The sequence below is a fragment of the Aulonocara stuartgranti genome, assembly GCF_965226115.1.
Source record: "Aulonocara stuartgranti genome assembly, chromosome: 20".
In the NCBI taxonomy this organism is placed as follows: Eukaryota; Metazoa; Chordata; class Actinopteri; order Cichliformes; family Cichlidae; genus Aulonocara; species Aulonocara stuartgranti.
The window spans coordinates 24,383,458-24,402,111 of record NC_138956.1 but is presented as its reverse complement, the minus strand read 5'-3'; the positions used below and the strand labels follow the sequence as shown (position 1 = coordinate 24,402,111).

Genomic DNA, 18,654 nt, shown 5'->3' with positions numbered 1-18,654 from the left:
AGAGGATCAATGATGTGGTACTGAATGAGACCTGACAAGAATGATAAGGCAGCTCCCACATGTTTTCAAGACTGTGTGTGAAGATCTCTTTTAAAAGGGACGTCAGAGGCTGATGGACCTCATGACAGTATTGGTAGTTAATAGTCTTTTTTTTTTTCCATATCTGTATAATGGATGTAAATACATTGCCGATGCATTTCCTAAGCAACACTGCGGCAGTATGACGAGAGAAGTGCTGAAGTTCAATTTTCAGGATTCATATAAAATCACTCAGGCTAATCAACTCGCTCTGTATTATTACTGTTTTGAACTATTGCAGAAGCACCATTCAGAAAACTCCCCATTTGGTTCATGCATTTATGATTTTAATTATATATTTCGTGCAATATGAGATCAGTGAGTAAATCGCTCTAACACCTACTACGCTTCCTCTCGTGTGCCATTTCAGATCCATCACACAAATGCACATCTATATGAGGTGGTTGTCGGCTCAGTAGAGACTATTTTGTATTCTCTTGGAGGGAAAAAGGAAATGTTTTCCACTCTGCTGGTGAGATTATTGGGGTCTTTCTTTCATCGCAGCTGGTAAATGTTTTGTAGGGCTGAACCTAGAGGCTTCGGGTTGGGTTTGTTTAGGGGCAAATATACTGTATGAGCGATTTCAGAAAATAAATCTCACTGGCTGCCACCCACATTGGCAACGCCGTATGACTGGTCAGCCAGAGGAAGAAAGGAGCCAGCCCAAGAGCATAATACTGACAGACAGTGCGTATGTGGTTGCTGGCATTTGCTTATCCACAAAACAGGAGTTCCAGTACACTCAACTTGGAGTTGAAGGTATGGCTAATTGAGCTGTGTGGTTTGATAGTGTAATTGTGGACAAAGTTTAAAGGAATCAAATTTTTATGTTTGGGATTTTTGTGGGATTCTTTTTATCCCCACTTTCTGCCTTTAAAACACAGGGTCACTTGAAGAGCAGCTTCATCATTGCTGGATGGGCTTCAGTGACTTGCTAAAAGGCAATTTAATTTGTCTAAAAGACACTGGCTTGAGGGGACCTGTAAATGGATAGTAAAATGGCAGTTTTGGTGAGATACATTTTTACCTGAAGGCATTATGTGCCATCACAGAGAAATGCTTCAGAAGTAAGAAATAAAGCAAGGCATTGCGCAGCGCTGACATGTGACATTAGCCTGCGACATTCAGCTGTTAATAGCTGTATACGGTATATCCTTCTGGGTGGCATTTCAAGGCTCGTGCTGCTCTCCTTGGCCTCCTGCCATGTGGATAAGGAAGCCACAGGGAAAAACCTAATGTACTCCATCTGTACTGCATGTCCTTAAACTGCTTCCCACTGCTCCTGGTTTGAATGAATTTGCTGATGCTCTGTCTCCACATTAAAACAAGTTATCTCAGATGATCCAAGTGCAGCCGTCAGGTGGTGCAGCATAAAGGTAAAGCCCTCAGTTTCTTGGATGACGCACTCTCCATTTGCACTGTAACTGTATCCACGAACGCAGCATCTCAACTGGAGCTTTGAAAAATTGATCAAAAGAAAATGAGAGAAGGGAGTTATGAGAGAGTTGGAGCAGCAGAGTTTCTGACAACTAAAGTGTGAGTGTGCATGTTGCTTTGATTCTTTTTCTCTTAAAAAAAAAAATCCAGCAATGGGGGAATGGTTACAAGAGCAAACTGCCATCTTCCTCTCAGTTCCTATACACACGTGTTTGTAAAACCACATCCTGCAGAGTACCCATTGTGCTCAATTCCAACTCCCATTTTATTCTTGGACTCTTCTACAGTAGCTTTGCATACTGTTGATTTGCAGTTGAAAGTCATTTTTATTCATCTTCTTGCAGGGCATCAGTTTATTATCTGTGTGCATCAAGTTGATCTACCCTTTCCTCGTGCCTTAACCCAACTTTCTTCTGAGCCCTGAGACACCATATTAACAATATCCACACGTATTAACACCACAAGGAGCCAACAGTAGGAAAAAAACACTCCGAGGTAGGCTAGAGCCCAAGCTTTTGGTTCCTGGGGATAGCTTCCAGATATCTGCCCTCATTATTTGAAACTTTGATCATGCTTAATATGAGCATCTGCCATTAGAGCAGTATATATAGGACAGGAATCAGTTCTTAGACATCGACATCTAAAAGTCTGTGCTTTAAAAGCAGGATGTGACGAACAAATGAGGTGAAACTTAAGCATCGACCTCTGTCATCAGAGTCGGGTGCTGCAGTTTGCTCTTGGCCTTCTCTGGGACACCTCGTGTTTAATATACAGCCCCCTGTCCCAAATGCACAGAACACATCAGTCATTTCTGTTTCAAAAACTAATGTATGCTGCTGCTAACGCGATCATTTCATTAGAGGGGAATATAGCCTGCTGGAGAAAATGGCAATACACAAACAGCATAGTAAACAACTCTGCAGGGAAGACGCAGCAGCACTCTGTGTCTACCAGACTGTGTTACAGCGCAAAACACAGTCGCAACAAAGTTCTGCCTAATCAAAAATTGATCAAAATGCGTGCGGCTCTTTGCAATATGAATCCTTGTCGGAGAGAACAGACGATGCGTGTGTTGTCTGCCTGCCTGGAGAAGAGAAGAGGACGTGCACAGGAAATAGATCCGCTGAAATGGAAAAGGGTGGGAAAAATTAAGCTCCTGACAAACTCAACAGTCATTTACCCCCCTGCATTAGGCCAAAAGTAATTACAGCTGCCTGCGAGCGGTAGATTCATAAAACTTGAAAACCCCGCCCACTCCGTCAGCCAAGCGTCTGTTTACGAAAAGTCACGGGAACGGCATGGAGCGAGAGGGACCTAATAGAAAATGTCATACCGCGTTGCCAACAGGGGAATGAGCACACTTTAGAGAGCCAGCCGGGATCCTCACGGTGAAGTCTGTCACATGCGGGTGAATGATATGTTGAAGCCTGCTTGACATTCCCAGCCTTGATATGTGAGTAGTTTCTAGTTTCGTGGCAGTGGGACTTGGAAACGCGTGTAGCCGGGAGTATTTCTGATTCGGATTATTATCACCCTCATCGTTTTTTTGTTTTTTTTGTTTGTTAAACAAAACAAAACAAAACAATGACAAGGCGTAAAAGGCGCAACGCACTGAATTGTTGCGCCTAAACCCGAGCCTGGACTATAGAGGACCATCTCCCCGGCTTCTGCGCTACGACAGGGAACGCAGGAGAAAAACGGCAGTTGGAGCGACATGGAAAGCCCAACGGAGAACCCTACTAGGGCTGCGGAATATTTGAAGGAGCTTAATAAAATAATCGAGACGCAGCAGGAGTTGCTGGAGAGGCAGAGGGGGAGGATAGAGGAACTGGAGCAGCAAGTGTCCGACTTATGCTCGGAGAACGCCTGTCTGAAGGAGCAGTACCAGCGGCACCTGGCAACCTGCAGGCTGCTGCAGGGCAGCAACAGCCTCTCCACGCTGGGAGCCATAAAGGAGCACGCCACGCAGGAAAAGTAAGTCACAACGGCATCTTATGTTGTTTCTGTCAAAGTTAAATTAATGCCGTAGAGCTGCGTTTGCTCATTTAGTCTTTAAAAAAGTTCTAAATGTGAGTGAAGTAATTAATGCTAAACGAGAGCCAAAGTGCGCGGAGCCACATTCATGGCACACAGTTACACGGAGCTGCTGCTTTGGGAATCAACGGTCTCCTTTTATTAACGTTGCTGATGGGTTGGTGACCATACTAGCCATCATCGTTATGTGTCTGTTGGTCAAATAAACAGCAGATAAATCTTAAAAATTGCACAGCAATTGTCAGTTACACACTCAGAGGTCTGCAGATCTAGTGCAGATAACATGCTGTACACAAACATGATCATGGTTCTGTGCACTTGAGAAAACCCCCTTTTCTGGTTCTTTTGGATTAAAAATTAGAGTTTTAAACTTGCAGAATATCGTTTGAACTCATTTAAAAGATCACTTGAAGGAGGGTTTCATGTGCGTAGACAAACACGTATCCTCCAAATATCCTTGATATGAGAAACCAGTAGTTGCAGTCTTTGGGAAACATCACACATATGCTACTTTGGATGAATCTGTTATGCAATAATGGTTTAGGACAGACCCAAAGGGTTAAGCCCCAGGCAGAGCAGAGGAGGTAGGATAGTTGTGGGGCATTTGTATTAGCAGTCTGTCTTACCCTCCCTGTACCATTTCTGTGTTGAATTTCACTCCCTGTTGGCTGTATCTCCAAAATGCTTGCAGACGTTTAACTCAGTTTTGACGCTCTGCAGGATCATGTGATTGTGCTTGACCTTCATCTCCAGGGGCATGTTAGTGTCATGAAGATCACTGGCAGCAAATCAATACTGATGACTCATGGACTGTATGTCTTTGCCAGCTGATAAAGCCAGACTCATGAGATTGGGACATTGTAACACTGACCTTTAGTGAGCCCCATCTATAAATCTCACGTGGGTATTCTAGCTGATTTCGCTGGGAAAAAGCCTGTCACCATCTCATTCTGTACTGTCAGTGTCTGAACACTATTTGAGTCCAGTTGTGGTAGACTGGCACAAAGGTTACAGAGGAGCCCCTGATTAACCCAGTGAACTTGATAAAATATGGCAGCTGTTAATAATGTAAAGTGGGGTTTATGGAGGATGCAGGATTAAAAATGCCACTTAAGTGCAGTGAGTAATTTAAGGAATGCAGATGCCTTAAGCAAGACTAATTCTAAGATCTGCAAATGTCATTTTAGCAAAGAGAAGATGGGATTTAAATAGCATATGCTTGGAAATTAAACTGTCTAGTCATGCTTCCCCCCGTGTTACAAGGTCAGGGACAGTGGTAACAGTCGGCAAGAAAAATAGGCCCATATATTTCTACTGAGTAACTTGTTTCTCTGAGGAATTCCCACTTTGGGAGTGTTCTCCTGTTTCGCCATATCTGTGCATAAGGAGTGAGCAGCTTTCGTAAGGCTAGGAGATGTGCTGATACCACTTGGTGCTTTGGTATTACCCATGCCAAGAGACAGCAGTCCTTGTCTGTAGGTTAGATGAGCCACAGTTATGGTATGTATACACGCATATTGTTTTTGTTTTTTTTGTTTTTAAATTGATCAAAGATCTACCAAAAGGTATCTACTTTTTCAAAAATTTACCTGCAAAATATTAAGATTGCGGTCAGCCTTACCTGTACTTTGTTTATAGAAAATTAGGATGTTGACATGCTTGTTAACACAAAGTATTTAGATGGCTTTTAGTTTAGCACATTAATCCTAGCCATGCAAAACTAACATCTAATTTGTAATGGGTTGGTTTTTGGTTTTTTTTGTTTTTTTTTTTGTATATGTCACCAATTATTGTACTAATATTCCCATCTTTTGACACATCTAAGAAGCTCATTTTCCATCAAAAATCCTTCTGGGCTGCTCAGCAGAGAGCTCTCATTTTGCTACTTGTATCTGCAGTTTCCTTTTCTATTTTTACCACCCAGCGCTTGTCATTGAGTCACAACAAATACTGGCCGATGAAAGGCAGCTGTAAGACTTGTATGATTACCCCCATTCTAGGCACACAACATTTCCACTCGTTTCTTTCTTCAGGAGGAGCTGCCTCCTATCTCAGAAACATGCATGCTGATGCCCCCTGTGATCACAATGAGCTTTTAAAACACTTCAGTGCAAATCAAACATCACATGCCCGAATATCAAAATTATCTGCAAACAGCAGATGATAATGTTGTTTAAACACACGCACGTCAGACCTTTTGGCTCTTTGTCCTGAAAATCATCCTTCGGATGAGGCAAAGCATGCCCCCGCCCCACCCCCATGTCAACGCAGTCTTTTGTCCTTTTTTTTCTTTTTTACATTATGCCGGGAATGTAGACAAAGCTTTCTTTGCTGTGTCAGGCATGTCCTCTTTCCTCTTACTGTGGTAGTTGTCATTCCGGTTACGTAATGAGGAAGTGACTAGCATTAAAAGTACAGTAAAAAGGAAAGCGAATACCTTACCAGAAAAACAAGTAATTCCCAAAACTAGGCCAGTTGTCTGTGTGAAAAGTCTCCTCTTGAGGAATAGATTGACCCTCTGATATTCTCCTTTATTTCTTGGAAATAAAGGAGAATATTAAGCATGAACTAACTAGAGCACCAACTCATGACTATATACTGGATATAAACTCCAAGAGATGCTTATTTTAACTTAGAATAACAGTCTGCCTGGTTTTTGTTTGAAGATGTCAAAAATCTGACTACATCTAAGTCTCACTAATTAATACCTTTTTTAAAAAATTGCTTTTATTTAACCAAAAGCAACGTTTTTAAACATTTCTCTATAGTAATTTAATATGACTGTCTGATCACCTTTTTTTTGTCACGAAGACAACGAGTGGTTTCGTTGAGTTTTGTCTTTCTCAGGAAGGCAAAGCCTGAAATTCAATGGTAGAGATAAACTTTTTTTTTTTTAAGATTATGATCACTACCTTTGTAAAACTCCACCCAGCCCCATGTGCATCATTGTTTTTACTTTTTTAAAATTGATTGCGAAGCATTACAGGCAACAACATGTTTTTGTCATGCACTGGTAAATGTTGACAGTTTGTCTCTGTACGTTTCAGACTAACTGGAAGAAAATGTCACTATAGGTGTTATGTATTAGACAGTTATTCAAATGAATGGATACTTGAAAAACTGGCACTTCATTTGCCTATTTAAGCATAAAATGTCATGCAACTTCCATCACAGAAAAATCGTGTTGATTTAAGTACTTGGGGAATGGAATTTATATGATTAGAGCTGCATGAAGTCAGTTTCTTAAAAATATTTAATAGTAATTTTCTGTGAGTCCAAAATATTAATCTGAACACTTACAGCCAACACTGTAAAAACCTAGCAATGGTTTTATTCATGGAGTGAACCAGAGATTTCCAGAATCCCCTCTGTGTAAAATGTTGACTTTAATATATTAGATTTGTTGTTATTTGTTCTTAAACAAGTGTAGTTAACACATATTTAACCAGATAAGGGCTCAATTGCATATTTTAAATGCAAAATTTCAGAAAACTGGATGTAATTAGTTGACTGGGATTTATAATGTTGTCTTTTCCCCAATTTACATGTGGTGTGATTCACCATGCTGTGGAAAGATGTTGGATATAGATATATGTTCCTGTGAGACTAGAAAAGTAACTGCTGAGCTCATGCTGTGTGTTAAACTTTTTATTAGGAAGGGGGAAAAAGCATGGTGGGGGTTGGGGGCATGGTCACGTGATGCATTATGCCATTGTTTTGCTCATTTCTTTTCTTGAGATTAAAGCCATTACCTCTAACTCTTCCTGCTAAATGTACCAATATGTAGGGATGGGTATCGTTTAGGTTTTATCCGATACCGGTGCCAAATCGGTACTTTTGATACGGTGCAGGTGCTTAAACAGTGCTCGAATCGGTGCTTAAAGAATGGAGAACACAAACTTTGTCCAAAAACCTCTTTTGTTTTTATTTTTAGCAGTCTCTTTTTTTTCTGCAAAATGATAAGCACCATCCAGCCCCACGCACGGGGCGATCCGCGCTAACTCGCTAATGGAGATTTACCACACCCGCAGTAGATGTGCTTGAAGCACTTGTTGCAGGCTGCTAAGTTTGCATCTTTTGCTGTGAAGTACAGTCAGACTTTTGACCGCTTCGCCTTGGGCATTTTTAATCTGTAGCTCTGCTCTAAGAGAACGTACGTACCTGGGCCCACCTACTATCCTTGGAAAGGTTAAATTATTGGCTAGAATCCAAAGTGTATGACATCTCAGGAAAAAAACAAAACACCGAAATAAAGCACCGAAATGTGCGCTGGTTACTACCATTTATGTCAGAACCATTATGGCACCGGATACCCATCCCTACCAATATGTAGCGGATTTAGTGTTACTTCATTTTGCTCTCATTAGAGGTCAAAATATAGTTTTTAGTTCCTGATTGTCTGCTGCAGCCAGCATGCCTTTTTCTTGTTAGATAGTGATCTTGAATAGAGTCTGTGATGTTTGTTCATACTGTATATGGGAAGCGCTGAGCTATGCTGGCAGGTTCAATTGTTGCTGGCTGAAGATGACATCTGTAAGTCACTTCAAGAGGGCCATGAAGAGAGAAACAAAAACACAACCACTGTAAAACAGCTGTGGGACTACAAGTCAAAGAAAAGGGGAAAAAGTCTACTGAATGACGCATTACCTTGCTTACTGGTGTCTCTGGTTGGCTATAAACAGACGGGTTTTCCCTCTGTGTTGTTTTTACATTTTTTTCTCTTTGTCCTCTTTTGGACACAACACAGAGAGAGCAGGAAATATGATGTGAAACTGATAGTGGAACCTGTGGTGAAGAGTCAACCTATTTATCAGTGAACTCTACAGAAAAGGTTCTTGTAACATTGTCAGTCAGGTTCTCAGGATGGACAGCCACTGCCAAGGTATATATAAAAAAAAAATCTTCCCAGTTTGCACAGACCCTGTTATTTTATAAACTTGTCCACCTGGGTGACTACATAGTGGCTTAGAAAGACTAACAGAATAGGAATTATTCCCAGTCAGTGTCGGTGTGTGGCATTCAGGTGAGAGTTAACAGTCACATACATATTATGTTACTTCTGGCTCTATGGTTGCCTGCCTTGTCAGCCCTTTAGTTCAACAGTATTTATGCTGACCATATAGTTTCTTTCCTAATGGAGTTTGTTTTTAACAGCCCTCTATAGTTTCTTGTATTCCTTGTACTCACAGTGGAATTAAGTTACACGTATTTCAAGACAGCGTTGCAAGTTTTCGCTGCACGCATTAATGATAAGTGGTTACATGTGCAGTTATGTTGAGACTGTGGCAGCTTTTCGGCCACGTGTCCCAGGTCAGTCTCAGAACCGATTAAAACAATTACAGCCACAAATTAAACCTTTAATGAAACCTTTTCAGTGTTTGCGAAAAAATGTTTTTCCATGCGTGATGCAGTAGAAGCTGCTGTTTTAATCAGAGTGGATCCACTGTGATCCGAATAGGTCCTCTGGGGTTTGGGGGTAGAATACTGTTTGCGATTACTTTCATTTCTTATCTCTGAGCTGGTGGATGCGTCTGCCAGGCCACATTTAGCATTCAGACTTTGTCCCAGGCCCAGATAGCCAACCGAGTGTAAACAAAATTTGTGATGCTGATGTGATTGCTGGTGTGATAACTTCAACTGTAGATGACAAACAGCTGATATGTCATTTCTGAAACTCTTCTTCTTCTTTTTTTTTTCACTCAGCCTTTGAGTTTTTAGTTTTCCAAAGTGTATTAAAGAGATATTTGAATGTAGATGTTTTGGTTATTCTATGTTTGGAAATCTGATGTAATTATGCACTGAAACAACAGTGGAAAATTCCGAGTCATGTTAGAGATTTGAGTTCAGCGACTGTGGGAGAAGACTTTGTTAATACATTTTTTTTTTTTTTTTTTAATTCCAGGCAGTCTTTGAAAATGAAGAGCATAAAGAAGCATATGTGCTCTTGAGTGATCAATTATTAATCAATAACACAAGAAATTATTTCAAACACCAGTGCTCGAACAAGACTTCTGAATGCTGGTGAATGAGCAGCAAAGCTCTTGAGTTGCTGATGATGTGCAGTGCTAGGCTTGGTTACTTGCCAAGACACAGACTGCATAGTTTCTGTAGGGCTGTGAGAACAAGAAGAACATTTTTAGGCAAGCAGTGCATTTTCAGTATATGTTTTATAGATTCATTTACTGTCATTTCATATATTCAGCAGCTGGTAAACTGTGCTTTGGAGCAAATGTTTGACAGTTAAAGCAGTTGGATATTTCATTTTCTTTTTAAAATGCATTTGAGATTTGGCTTTTCTTTAATAAATGTTCAACAACAAAATCTGAACCATTCCTATCTTGTAAAAAATGGAGTCCCAGACAGTTTGACTAACCAGAGTCACTATTTTATGACTCCTCTTGGTTGCACTTATCAAACACAGTAACGTGAGCATAAGAAACAATGAATGAGAGAGGTAAATGACTCAAGTGACACATTTATTGAACTTAAATAATAATAATAATCCACAAAACACCATAATACAGCAATAAGTGAACAATTCTTCCTTTTTCTCTTTTTCCGTTCTCTTTTCTGTTTAGATCAGGGCTGCCCAATCCCAGTCCTCGGGATTGGGACTGTAGGATAGTAGCTCCCGGGAGCTACTATCCTGCAGCTTTTAGATGCATCCCTACTCCAACACAGCTGAATCAAATGGTTTGATTACCTCTTCAGCATGCCATCATGTTTGGCAAAGGCCTGATAACAAGCCATTCATTTGATTCGGGTGTGTGGGAACAAGGATGCATCTAAAAGCTGCAGGACGGTAGCTCTCGAGGACCGGGATTGGGCACCCCTGGTTTAGATAGACAAATTGTTTTGTGCGTTGTGTTGTGATACCGCTACATATCTTTGTGGTAAGCTATTGTGAGTTGCTCCGTGAGATTCATACCTAAATAAGGAACTTGCATTTCAATTTCTAAAGCTTTGGTTTTTTTATTATTTAATTTATCTCATTATATTGCAGATCCAGTGCTTGGAACCAAGCCTGTTAGTACTCATAGGAATTAGTGTCGTCAATTGAATCAATAGATACTCAAGTACTTGATAAATGTCCTTTCAGGTAGCTGATTTTGGTCAGTACTGTTGTTCACTGTCATCTGTGGTTTTGTATTGCTTTCTGTGTGGGTTACAGATGTTATGTCTTGGCTTCTTTGCTGTAATTTGCTGCCTAAGAACAACTTAGTTGCCCTTCCTAAGCCCCCTCTGTTGAGCTTGTCGACTGGAAATTGGCAGGTTCATAAATAGTTCACCCCATGCCACTGTAACGGCTTTAGCATGTGTTTTGGGACCACATGGCTGGAAAGAATAGCATAATGGAGAAAGCTGCTTCTTGTGGGCTGGTGGTGTCCACTCATTTACCCGGTGATCTGCTGAACAATCAGTGTGCCAAACCAAATTTACGAGCACATGGGCTCCCATTCTCCAGCAAAGCCCCCTCTAATGAAATGCCCCTACTAGATTAATGTCTACACAGGGATGATTTGCATCCAGACCCACCTATAAATTTCAGGCAATGGCCAAAGAGAATTTGAAACTTGCACTCAAAATCAACTGCAGGCTGCCTTTAGGTGTAATAGACTGTCCCTCCTCAGTGTGACTGCAGTCTTGCTGGAAGGAAGCCAGGCACTGCTGACCTCTGGTTCCCCCAATCAGGCCTATCACGACACTGTTACAGTTGTTTTGTGTCCTTTGTTCTTGCTAGTTGTCTCATAAGATAGGATAATTATGGCCATAATGAACACTGTTACCTCATGGGGTTACAAGTAAAGCCTTCACCAAAAAACCGTTTATGTTTAAATCACCAAACTCAGCTGGATTTAACTTGCAAGTAAAGTCTTGATATCAATTCCTGTGGGATTTGAGAGTAATGATGTCAGTGGACTAGATAAGGATAGTATGGCGCCATTTGACATGCGTTTCAGAAACCACAATGATTGGATTGTGACTGAGCGTCGATTCAGTGAATGAAATGAGTGAAAACAAGGATGCCTGAAAGTCAAGTTGTGTGGCTTGTTTGCATTGCGCTGAAATGATTTATGATCGGGAACTTCAGGGATAAACCAATAGATCTGACTAAGGTGTGTTGATGGACATCGAAGCTTAAGTAAACACGTATGGTTAAAGTGTTAGAGTCATATAAACCTAACTTCTCATGTGTTTTTCTCTTTTTTTTGGGGGGGGGGGGGTGTCTTTTTAATAATTTAATCTAACTCGCTGCTGATGGTAGTGTATGAGTAGTGAGGTATATCAATTGTCTCACCTTGCTCTGAGTAGGAAAGAAAGAACACATGCTGTTTTCTCAAAGCGCCGAACAGCTTTTGCAGATACAGTATTGTTTGGCCTATTCTTGCTGTTGGCCGTGAAATGATAATGATACAGTGCTGTTTTTATGGTGTTGTAGGTGCCGAAATGCAAAAATATATGGGTCATTTTAGCCAATTGCTAGGCAGTTGCTAGGCAACGTGATGATGTTATAATATATCATGTGCAATTCAAGTTTTGTGGCAATAAATGAGATGTTGTTGTGATGAAATAAAAAAAGAACAGTGTGCTTGCCTGATGTGTTATAAAACCTAAAAACGGGTTATTTTAACATGTTGCTGTGTGATTGCATGACATCATAATATCTGATACCTATGAGAACCTTCAGGGGCCCAAGATGTACTTATTGGCCAGGTTTGGTTGCTCAGCCCCTGATGCTGTAGTAGGATTTGGCAGACAAAGGAAGAAACTCACAATTAGATATTGTGCGTATTATAGTACCATACTGCATATGATGTAATGGAGCACTGACCTCACGATTCACAAGTAGCACATTACAATGACAAGATTTTTTTCTGTGTTCTCATAGTTGGTTATTTTCAGAAAAAAGCAAACAAAAAACTGTTCATGGAGACAAAAACAGCTTTTTGCTAGAAAGTTACAATATTATGTTTACTCAAAATGTACTAAATGAGTCTCATCTTTTTCATTTTTGTCAGTTTTGTGTTAAAGAAGATTTATGGATGATAAAATGTTCTCTTCTCTGTTTATTCCCTGATGTTTTTGCTTTCTTTATTATTGCAAACTGTGATCAGCACTGAAACAGCACACTTGTAGCGGCCACAAGGCCAAAGTATAGTTGCCTGTTCATTCTTTATTTCTTCAATTATCTGCCTCACAGCTGTCAAAACCAGCTGATGCAGCAGCTGAATCGAAGGCAATTTGTAGCATAGTACCTGTGGAGAGCTGTTTGAAATGCTGCCACTAGTTTTCTGCCGTGTGTGTGTGTGTGTGTGTGTGTGTGCGTGAAAAGCTGACAAGGTGGAGGCTGAGTCAACAGTTAAACACAGATGAGGAGCTACTGCTTACACACACTCTTCTTAGTCACCATGGATAGATGTCAACACAGGCCTTGTTACAGCTGGCTGGGCTGAATTTTCTGTTGCGAGTACTTAACTGGTTTGTGTATTTAAGTTTGCTGATGGTTACTTGCTGGTTTAACAGGTTCAATTGCTTCCACTCAGGTGTTGGCTTGCGGTATGTGCATTTCAGATGCTTGTAGATGGAGTGCACTTCTTCTCTTGTTCTTTATAACCTCAGACTTTGCAAGAGACTCTGAGGGCTCACCCAAATCCGAGCAATATGTTCAGGAATGCAGCATGAGTAAGAGTGAGATCCCCCTGTATCCAGCTCACTTTGTTAGGTCAGGTGTTTAAGACCACTTGGATTCAAAGTGGGAGGAAAAAACCAGTGCGCCTTTTTAACATGCTCAAGAGCTTTAAATGTCTGGAAACAAAAGTCTAATATTATTTAGATGCTATTGTAATCTCGCTGATTGTGTTTATGTTTGAAACACGACCATCCAAAAAGTTGAGAGGCTGTTTATATACGAAGAAACACAAAATTAAATTTTAATTTATAAACCATTTAAAGCCTACGGCTCAGTTTCCCAGACATGAATTATACCTAGTTGTAGATCATAAACTTTTCTTTGAATGTTTTTTTTTTAAATTTTAAATTTACTGGTTAGATTTGGTCTGGGACTGCAGTTAATCCATGTCTGGTAAACATGCTGATTATGTTATTTTGAACATTGCATAGAGAGCTATTTTGAATCTGATGCCAGCAATCAGGGACAACATTGTTAGTTTAATTAAAGTATTTACATGATTAGTTATAAAAAGAGACTCCCTGAGGGATCGTCTTCTGCGAAAAAGTGAAATATTGTTGGTTCAAAGTGTTTGACAATATAGTACTAAAGTCAGATTGCAAAGAATTTGGGAATTCCCTTTAAAGAGGCAGAGAATCCACATCTCTGGATGAAATGGACAAAGAACTAATATTGAATGGCCCTGCTATTTGGGCCCTTAGGTATGACTTTATTAAAAATAGACATTTTCCTGTTGTGGAAATGTGTTGCTGCATCCAGAAATAATGTAGTTTAAAATTTTACCATGCGAAGAAACATAAACTATGTCCGCTTACTCCTCTGGACCAGAGCTCAACTGTCCCGTGGTCTTGCAAAACAAAATTTGGACACTTTGTCCACAAAGCTAAGGAGCACAGGGAACATCCAGCAGAGTGTCTGAAATGGGGACATCACTGAGCTTTTTCTTTCTTAAGCAGAGTTTTTTGTCATGCCATATGTAGTTTTTTCTCATACACAGTATAAAAGATGGACATAGCTACTAATGTCACCTGTTGGTATTTGAAGTCCCATTTTGAGCATTTCCAGCGCAGCCAAAAAAAAAAAGAATGTGAAAAGCAGGTGTTTTTGTTTTTTTTGTTTTTTTTTTTTTTTTTAAACTGCATGCTCATTGGCTAACGACTAACGATTCTTAAAGTCATTAGGAAAGCGTTTATAGCAGCGGTCTCCAACCTTCTTTGCACCATGGACCGGTTTATGCCCGACAATATTTTCACGGACCGGCCTTTATAGTGTCGCGGATAAATGCAACAAAATAAAACCAGTACCGGTACCGAAAAAAAGATTTAATCATAACACACATGAAAAGACCCAGGAAAACAGAGTTAACGATAAAAACGATAACACTAAAAACCCTGAAAACCATACATTTCACAGCCGAGCCTCAACTCTCGTGGCCCGGTACCAAACGACTCACGGACCGGTCCGGGTTGGGGACCGCCGGTTTATAGAGTCAGAAAACTGCTCTCCTATTTACTACTTCTGATGTTTTACAGATATTTAACTAACCAGGTGGGATTAACTTGGCTGTCTGACAATCATGGTAACTATGTAGGAATAAGGCCCCGGTCTCATAGGGCTAGAAAATGATCTGCGACCATCTGACAACCTCCTGTCATAAAGTAAAAGTGAATATTCCACAGCTGGTTGCAATTGGTTGCTAGAGGTTGATGGCAGTTGCTCAGAAAATGATTTGCGAAGTCTTAGTTAACACAGGTCTACAGACGGGTCAGTGATGTCCACAACCACTAGGGGAATAAACTTTAATTTCTCAAACCAGTTTACAAACCACTTCCTTGTGATTGCTTTTGTTCGCTAGCTAATCGCCGCGGTCATAGTTTTAATGGAGGCGACAGACTTGTCTGTGAAAGCGCATCACCTTCTGTACAACCAGTTTCACTCAGCAACATTATTGTACATGAAATGGACAACTTGCATATCTGTGAGGCCTTATTGATTCTTGACCAACATTCAAGGAAGACTGCTTAAATTAGCAAGGTGATGTCAAACCATATGCTGCACATATTTCAAGAGTAATGCTGCTTGGAAAAGAAAAACTACCTGAAAGAACCCATTGAAAATCTTTTTGCTCATTGTGAAAACAAAAAAAATTACAAAGAGTGTCTTGAACCTTTTGGGCAGCTAAAAAAAAAAAACAGTCTTAAGCACAGATGGGAAAACTCTGACTGGTACTCCAGTGTAGATGATGAGAACTTAAAGTGGGCAAAAGAAGAATGGGGCTTTGTGCAGTTTTCTTGTACAAGTGTGTATGTGTGTACGAATGTGTGTTTGTGAAGAATTGCCACTTTCCTTTTATGCAGGAGCTGACAGCCTGTGGGGGTCATGCACCAGTAACTCCTCAGAGATACATAATTTGACAGCACCATGAGAAACAAACCACTACAGAGAGGACTCATTAGATCTGCTTAGCAAGACACATTTGTGCTTTTAATTAGCTGCTGATTAATACAGATCATTTAGGTCTCAGTAATATGGACACAAGAAGTGTGTATTGCACTGAGGAGCCTAAGACTTGATGAATGGCCTTAATTTATGTACTTGACTGGGGGAAAAAAAATGGGAAGTAGTAATAAAGACACACAAACAAGCATCTTACCAGAGAAGCAAGTGTAAAATCTACATCAAACATTAAAATGATGCATCTTGACTGCAGTGTTCTTTGAAAAGGAAACATCTTATAAAATATTGACAATAAATGTGAAAAGGTACACAAGAGCGTCTAGCTTTGGTGTTCCTCCTCTGAGGGACCTGTCAGCGTGAGTGAGCTGTTATAGCCGACCGCAGGTTCAAGTCATTGATCATTTGATGGCATTGTTCTGAATGGAGGCAAGAGCCACGAAATTGCAACAAGGCCTGTTCTGCTTTCAGTAGAAAGTTTTGAAAATTGAGTGCAACTCTGGATTTGATTTATTATTTTTCATCACGGCTTGAAGGAGTTTGATCACAGAAGCTTAAAGCATTTCATAACTGCCACGCTTGTTGCTGAATTCCACAGTATATTATTCAGTAAAGCCACTAACTGTTTAGGTAACTTTGGAAATAACTTTGGTCTATCCAGTTCAGTCAAGGACTGCGACGTTCATAATGGCATTCCTGCTGTTAGCCTTGTCAAGTGCGAGGTGAAGAGGTCAGAGGTGAAGATGGGTCTGTGTGTCCTGATTGTATTTATTTATTTATTTTAAATGTTGAGGCCGATAGAACACAAAGTACAGTAAGAGAATTGCAGTAGAAATATGTGGTACAGCACTGTTTGCATGCAGTATTAAATATGGTCTCCAGTGCAGTAGTCTTATTTGCAATGTCATCAATCAAATGCCTTAAAAAAATAAATAATAATAAATACAGTAGCTTCTGATATTTTCTAAATAAGTGGAAGGAAATGGGTGCACATGTTTTTCTTTATTGCCCAGTGCTATTTTTTTTTTATTTTTTTTTGCCACATTAAAAGTGATGAAGTGCTAGAAGCTATTTCTTCGAGGCCTAACCCTACTGAATATTTTACAGTGAAAAACAAATAATGGGTTTCTAATTACATTGGGACAGGCCTTTCCTGAAAGAGGTGAGGAAAGTAAAACAGCTTTAGGAAAATGTGCCCAAGCTTTAATAATACATGGTAACGTATCTGAAAGCGAAGAAAATGTTTTACCTACAATAAGCCATACACAGTGTAAAAACAGGAATTTGTTGGAAGCAAGGTGTGTTTGTCTGTGTGTTGCACAGTAGATGATGTTCCAGTTTATTTGATGCTAAGCAGGGAGATATGATTAAATGAGCAGACTAATGCATTTCTGCAGCCGTGTCCAGTTGCACTTACTCTTGCAGAAACGCAGATTGATAAACTCTGAGTCAGCGTTCTTTGCACTCGCTCTGCCCTCCCTGATCATTTCCTCTCTCACAACAGGAAACAGACTGTCCTCACAGCAACAGACTCTGTATCTGATCCAAAGGAGAAAAAAAAGGGCTTAAATATGTACCGTACACATGCAGTGAGGTAAAGGGCAAGTGGAAGCCACTGAGATGGCAGTAAATGTAATACTGGTTGTGGGGTGGAAATCTTAATTCTACCACTTGAGATTTCACTTCTCTGCAGGCCGCTATTGGAGAAACCACCCTCACAGCTTGAGGAGGCCTTCCTGTGGAATGATACTTCCAATGGGATTTGGCATTTCATGCATTATTTAAAAGGCTTTGGGAATGCACCTGAAAGTGCCTGGTGTTTCAGCGCAATGCAGAAGGCGCTTTTTCTCAACTCGCTGTTTTCCGTAGCCATTTCGGAAATCTAATTTGGCTCAAATCTAGTTGGTACAATTCCTGGTTGAGTTCTAATGACTCAGTCAAAGAGGCAGGTCCTGCAAATCGCAGTAAAGCAGCCATCAGAGTTTTTACAGTTCATTGTACATTGCTGAAAATATCAGGAGCAGCATGTCCTCAGTTTGATTCCTAGCCAGCAGGATGTGTACTTCATGCTTTCTTTCTCACCTTCTTTCTGCCTGTCTCTGCTGTGACTAATTAAGGCAAAAGAATGTCTTTAAATGGATGCACCTGTCACTTACAGCCTTAAAATGGCTTTAATTGGTGCTTCTATCATGTCACTGTAACCGTTACAGAACTTTATGGTGAGTTTCTGCTTACTGTTTAGGTAACTTGATCATTTTGAATCGTTCTAACAGCTCGTATGTGTTTTTTCAGCTGTTGCAGGCAATTCTAAAACCCACTGAGCACTGACTGCTGGGGATGGTGAGCATCGGTTAAAGAGGGAAATATTTCCTTAAGGGATCAATAGAGATGCACGCACTGGATTTTTAGACATGAAATTCACCAAGTGATCAGAAACATGACTCTGTGAATGCTAATTTTAGTTGCTCTGTAACAGCTGGATTTGTAAATGAGCAGCTGCTTCTTGTCAGTTTCCCATATTAAATTAAGAATTGTATGAGCACTTGCATTTGCAGCCTTTTTGCCAGTGCCCTTCCATAGCCAACAAGTTAGTGACTCAGGGGCAGAAAGTCAGGCTCCATATGAATACAAATGACTGATGATACATGGAGCTGTATAAGATGCAGCAGACTGTCCATTTGTCTTCTGTACAAGGGTGACAGTTTTGCAGGAAAGACCATAAAAATGAATGCCTCACCACACAAGTCAGGATTTCTGCAAATGTAGTAACAGTAATAGTAGTAGTACTAGTAGTAGTAGTAGAAGTCATATTCAATCTGTAGGCTGGAGGAGCTGTCCAGGGTACTGACCACTTCTTGTGTGCTGTGGCCGCCTCTGAGGATGGTGGGTTAGAAAGTGGGAAGTTGTTTAAAAGATGGAAATATCATTTAGTCAAAGATTTGTGAAGCATGGTTTTTGTC

The 18,654-nt window shown here is 40.3% G+C and overlaps 1 protein-coding gene across 4 annotated transcripts in view; it reads left to right on the top strand.

Moving 5' to 3' along the window:
* The first annotated feature begins 3,222 nt into the window (after positions 1-3,222).
* Positions 3,223-18,654, top strand: part of iqsec1a (IQ motif and Sec7 domain ArfGEF 1a) — a 97,430-nt gene continuing 81,998 nt past the window's right edge. For 3 of the 4 annotated variants that reach the window (XM_082518086.1, XM_082518093.1, XM_082518092.1), the window contains exon 1: positions 3,223-3,489. In XM_082518086.1, the coding sequence (XP_082374212.1) occupies positions 3,230-3,489 (260 nt within the window). In that variant the 5' untranslated portion in view covers positions 3,223-3,229. Of the gene's footprint in view, positions 3,490-10,211; positions 10,443-18,654 lie in introns of those variants that run through there. The other variant, XM_082518087.1, reaches the window with a different exon arrangement.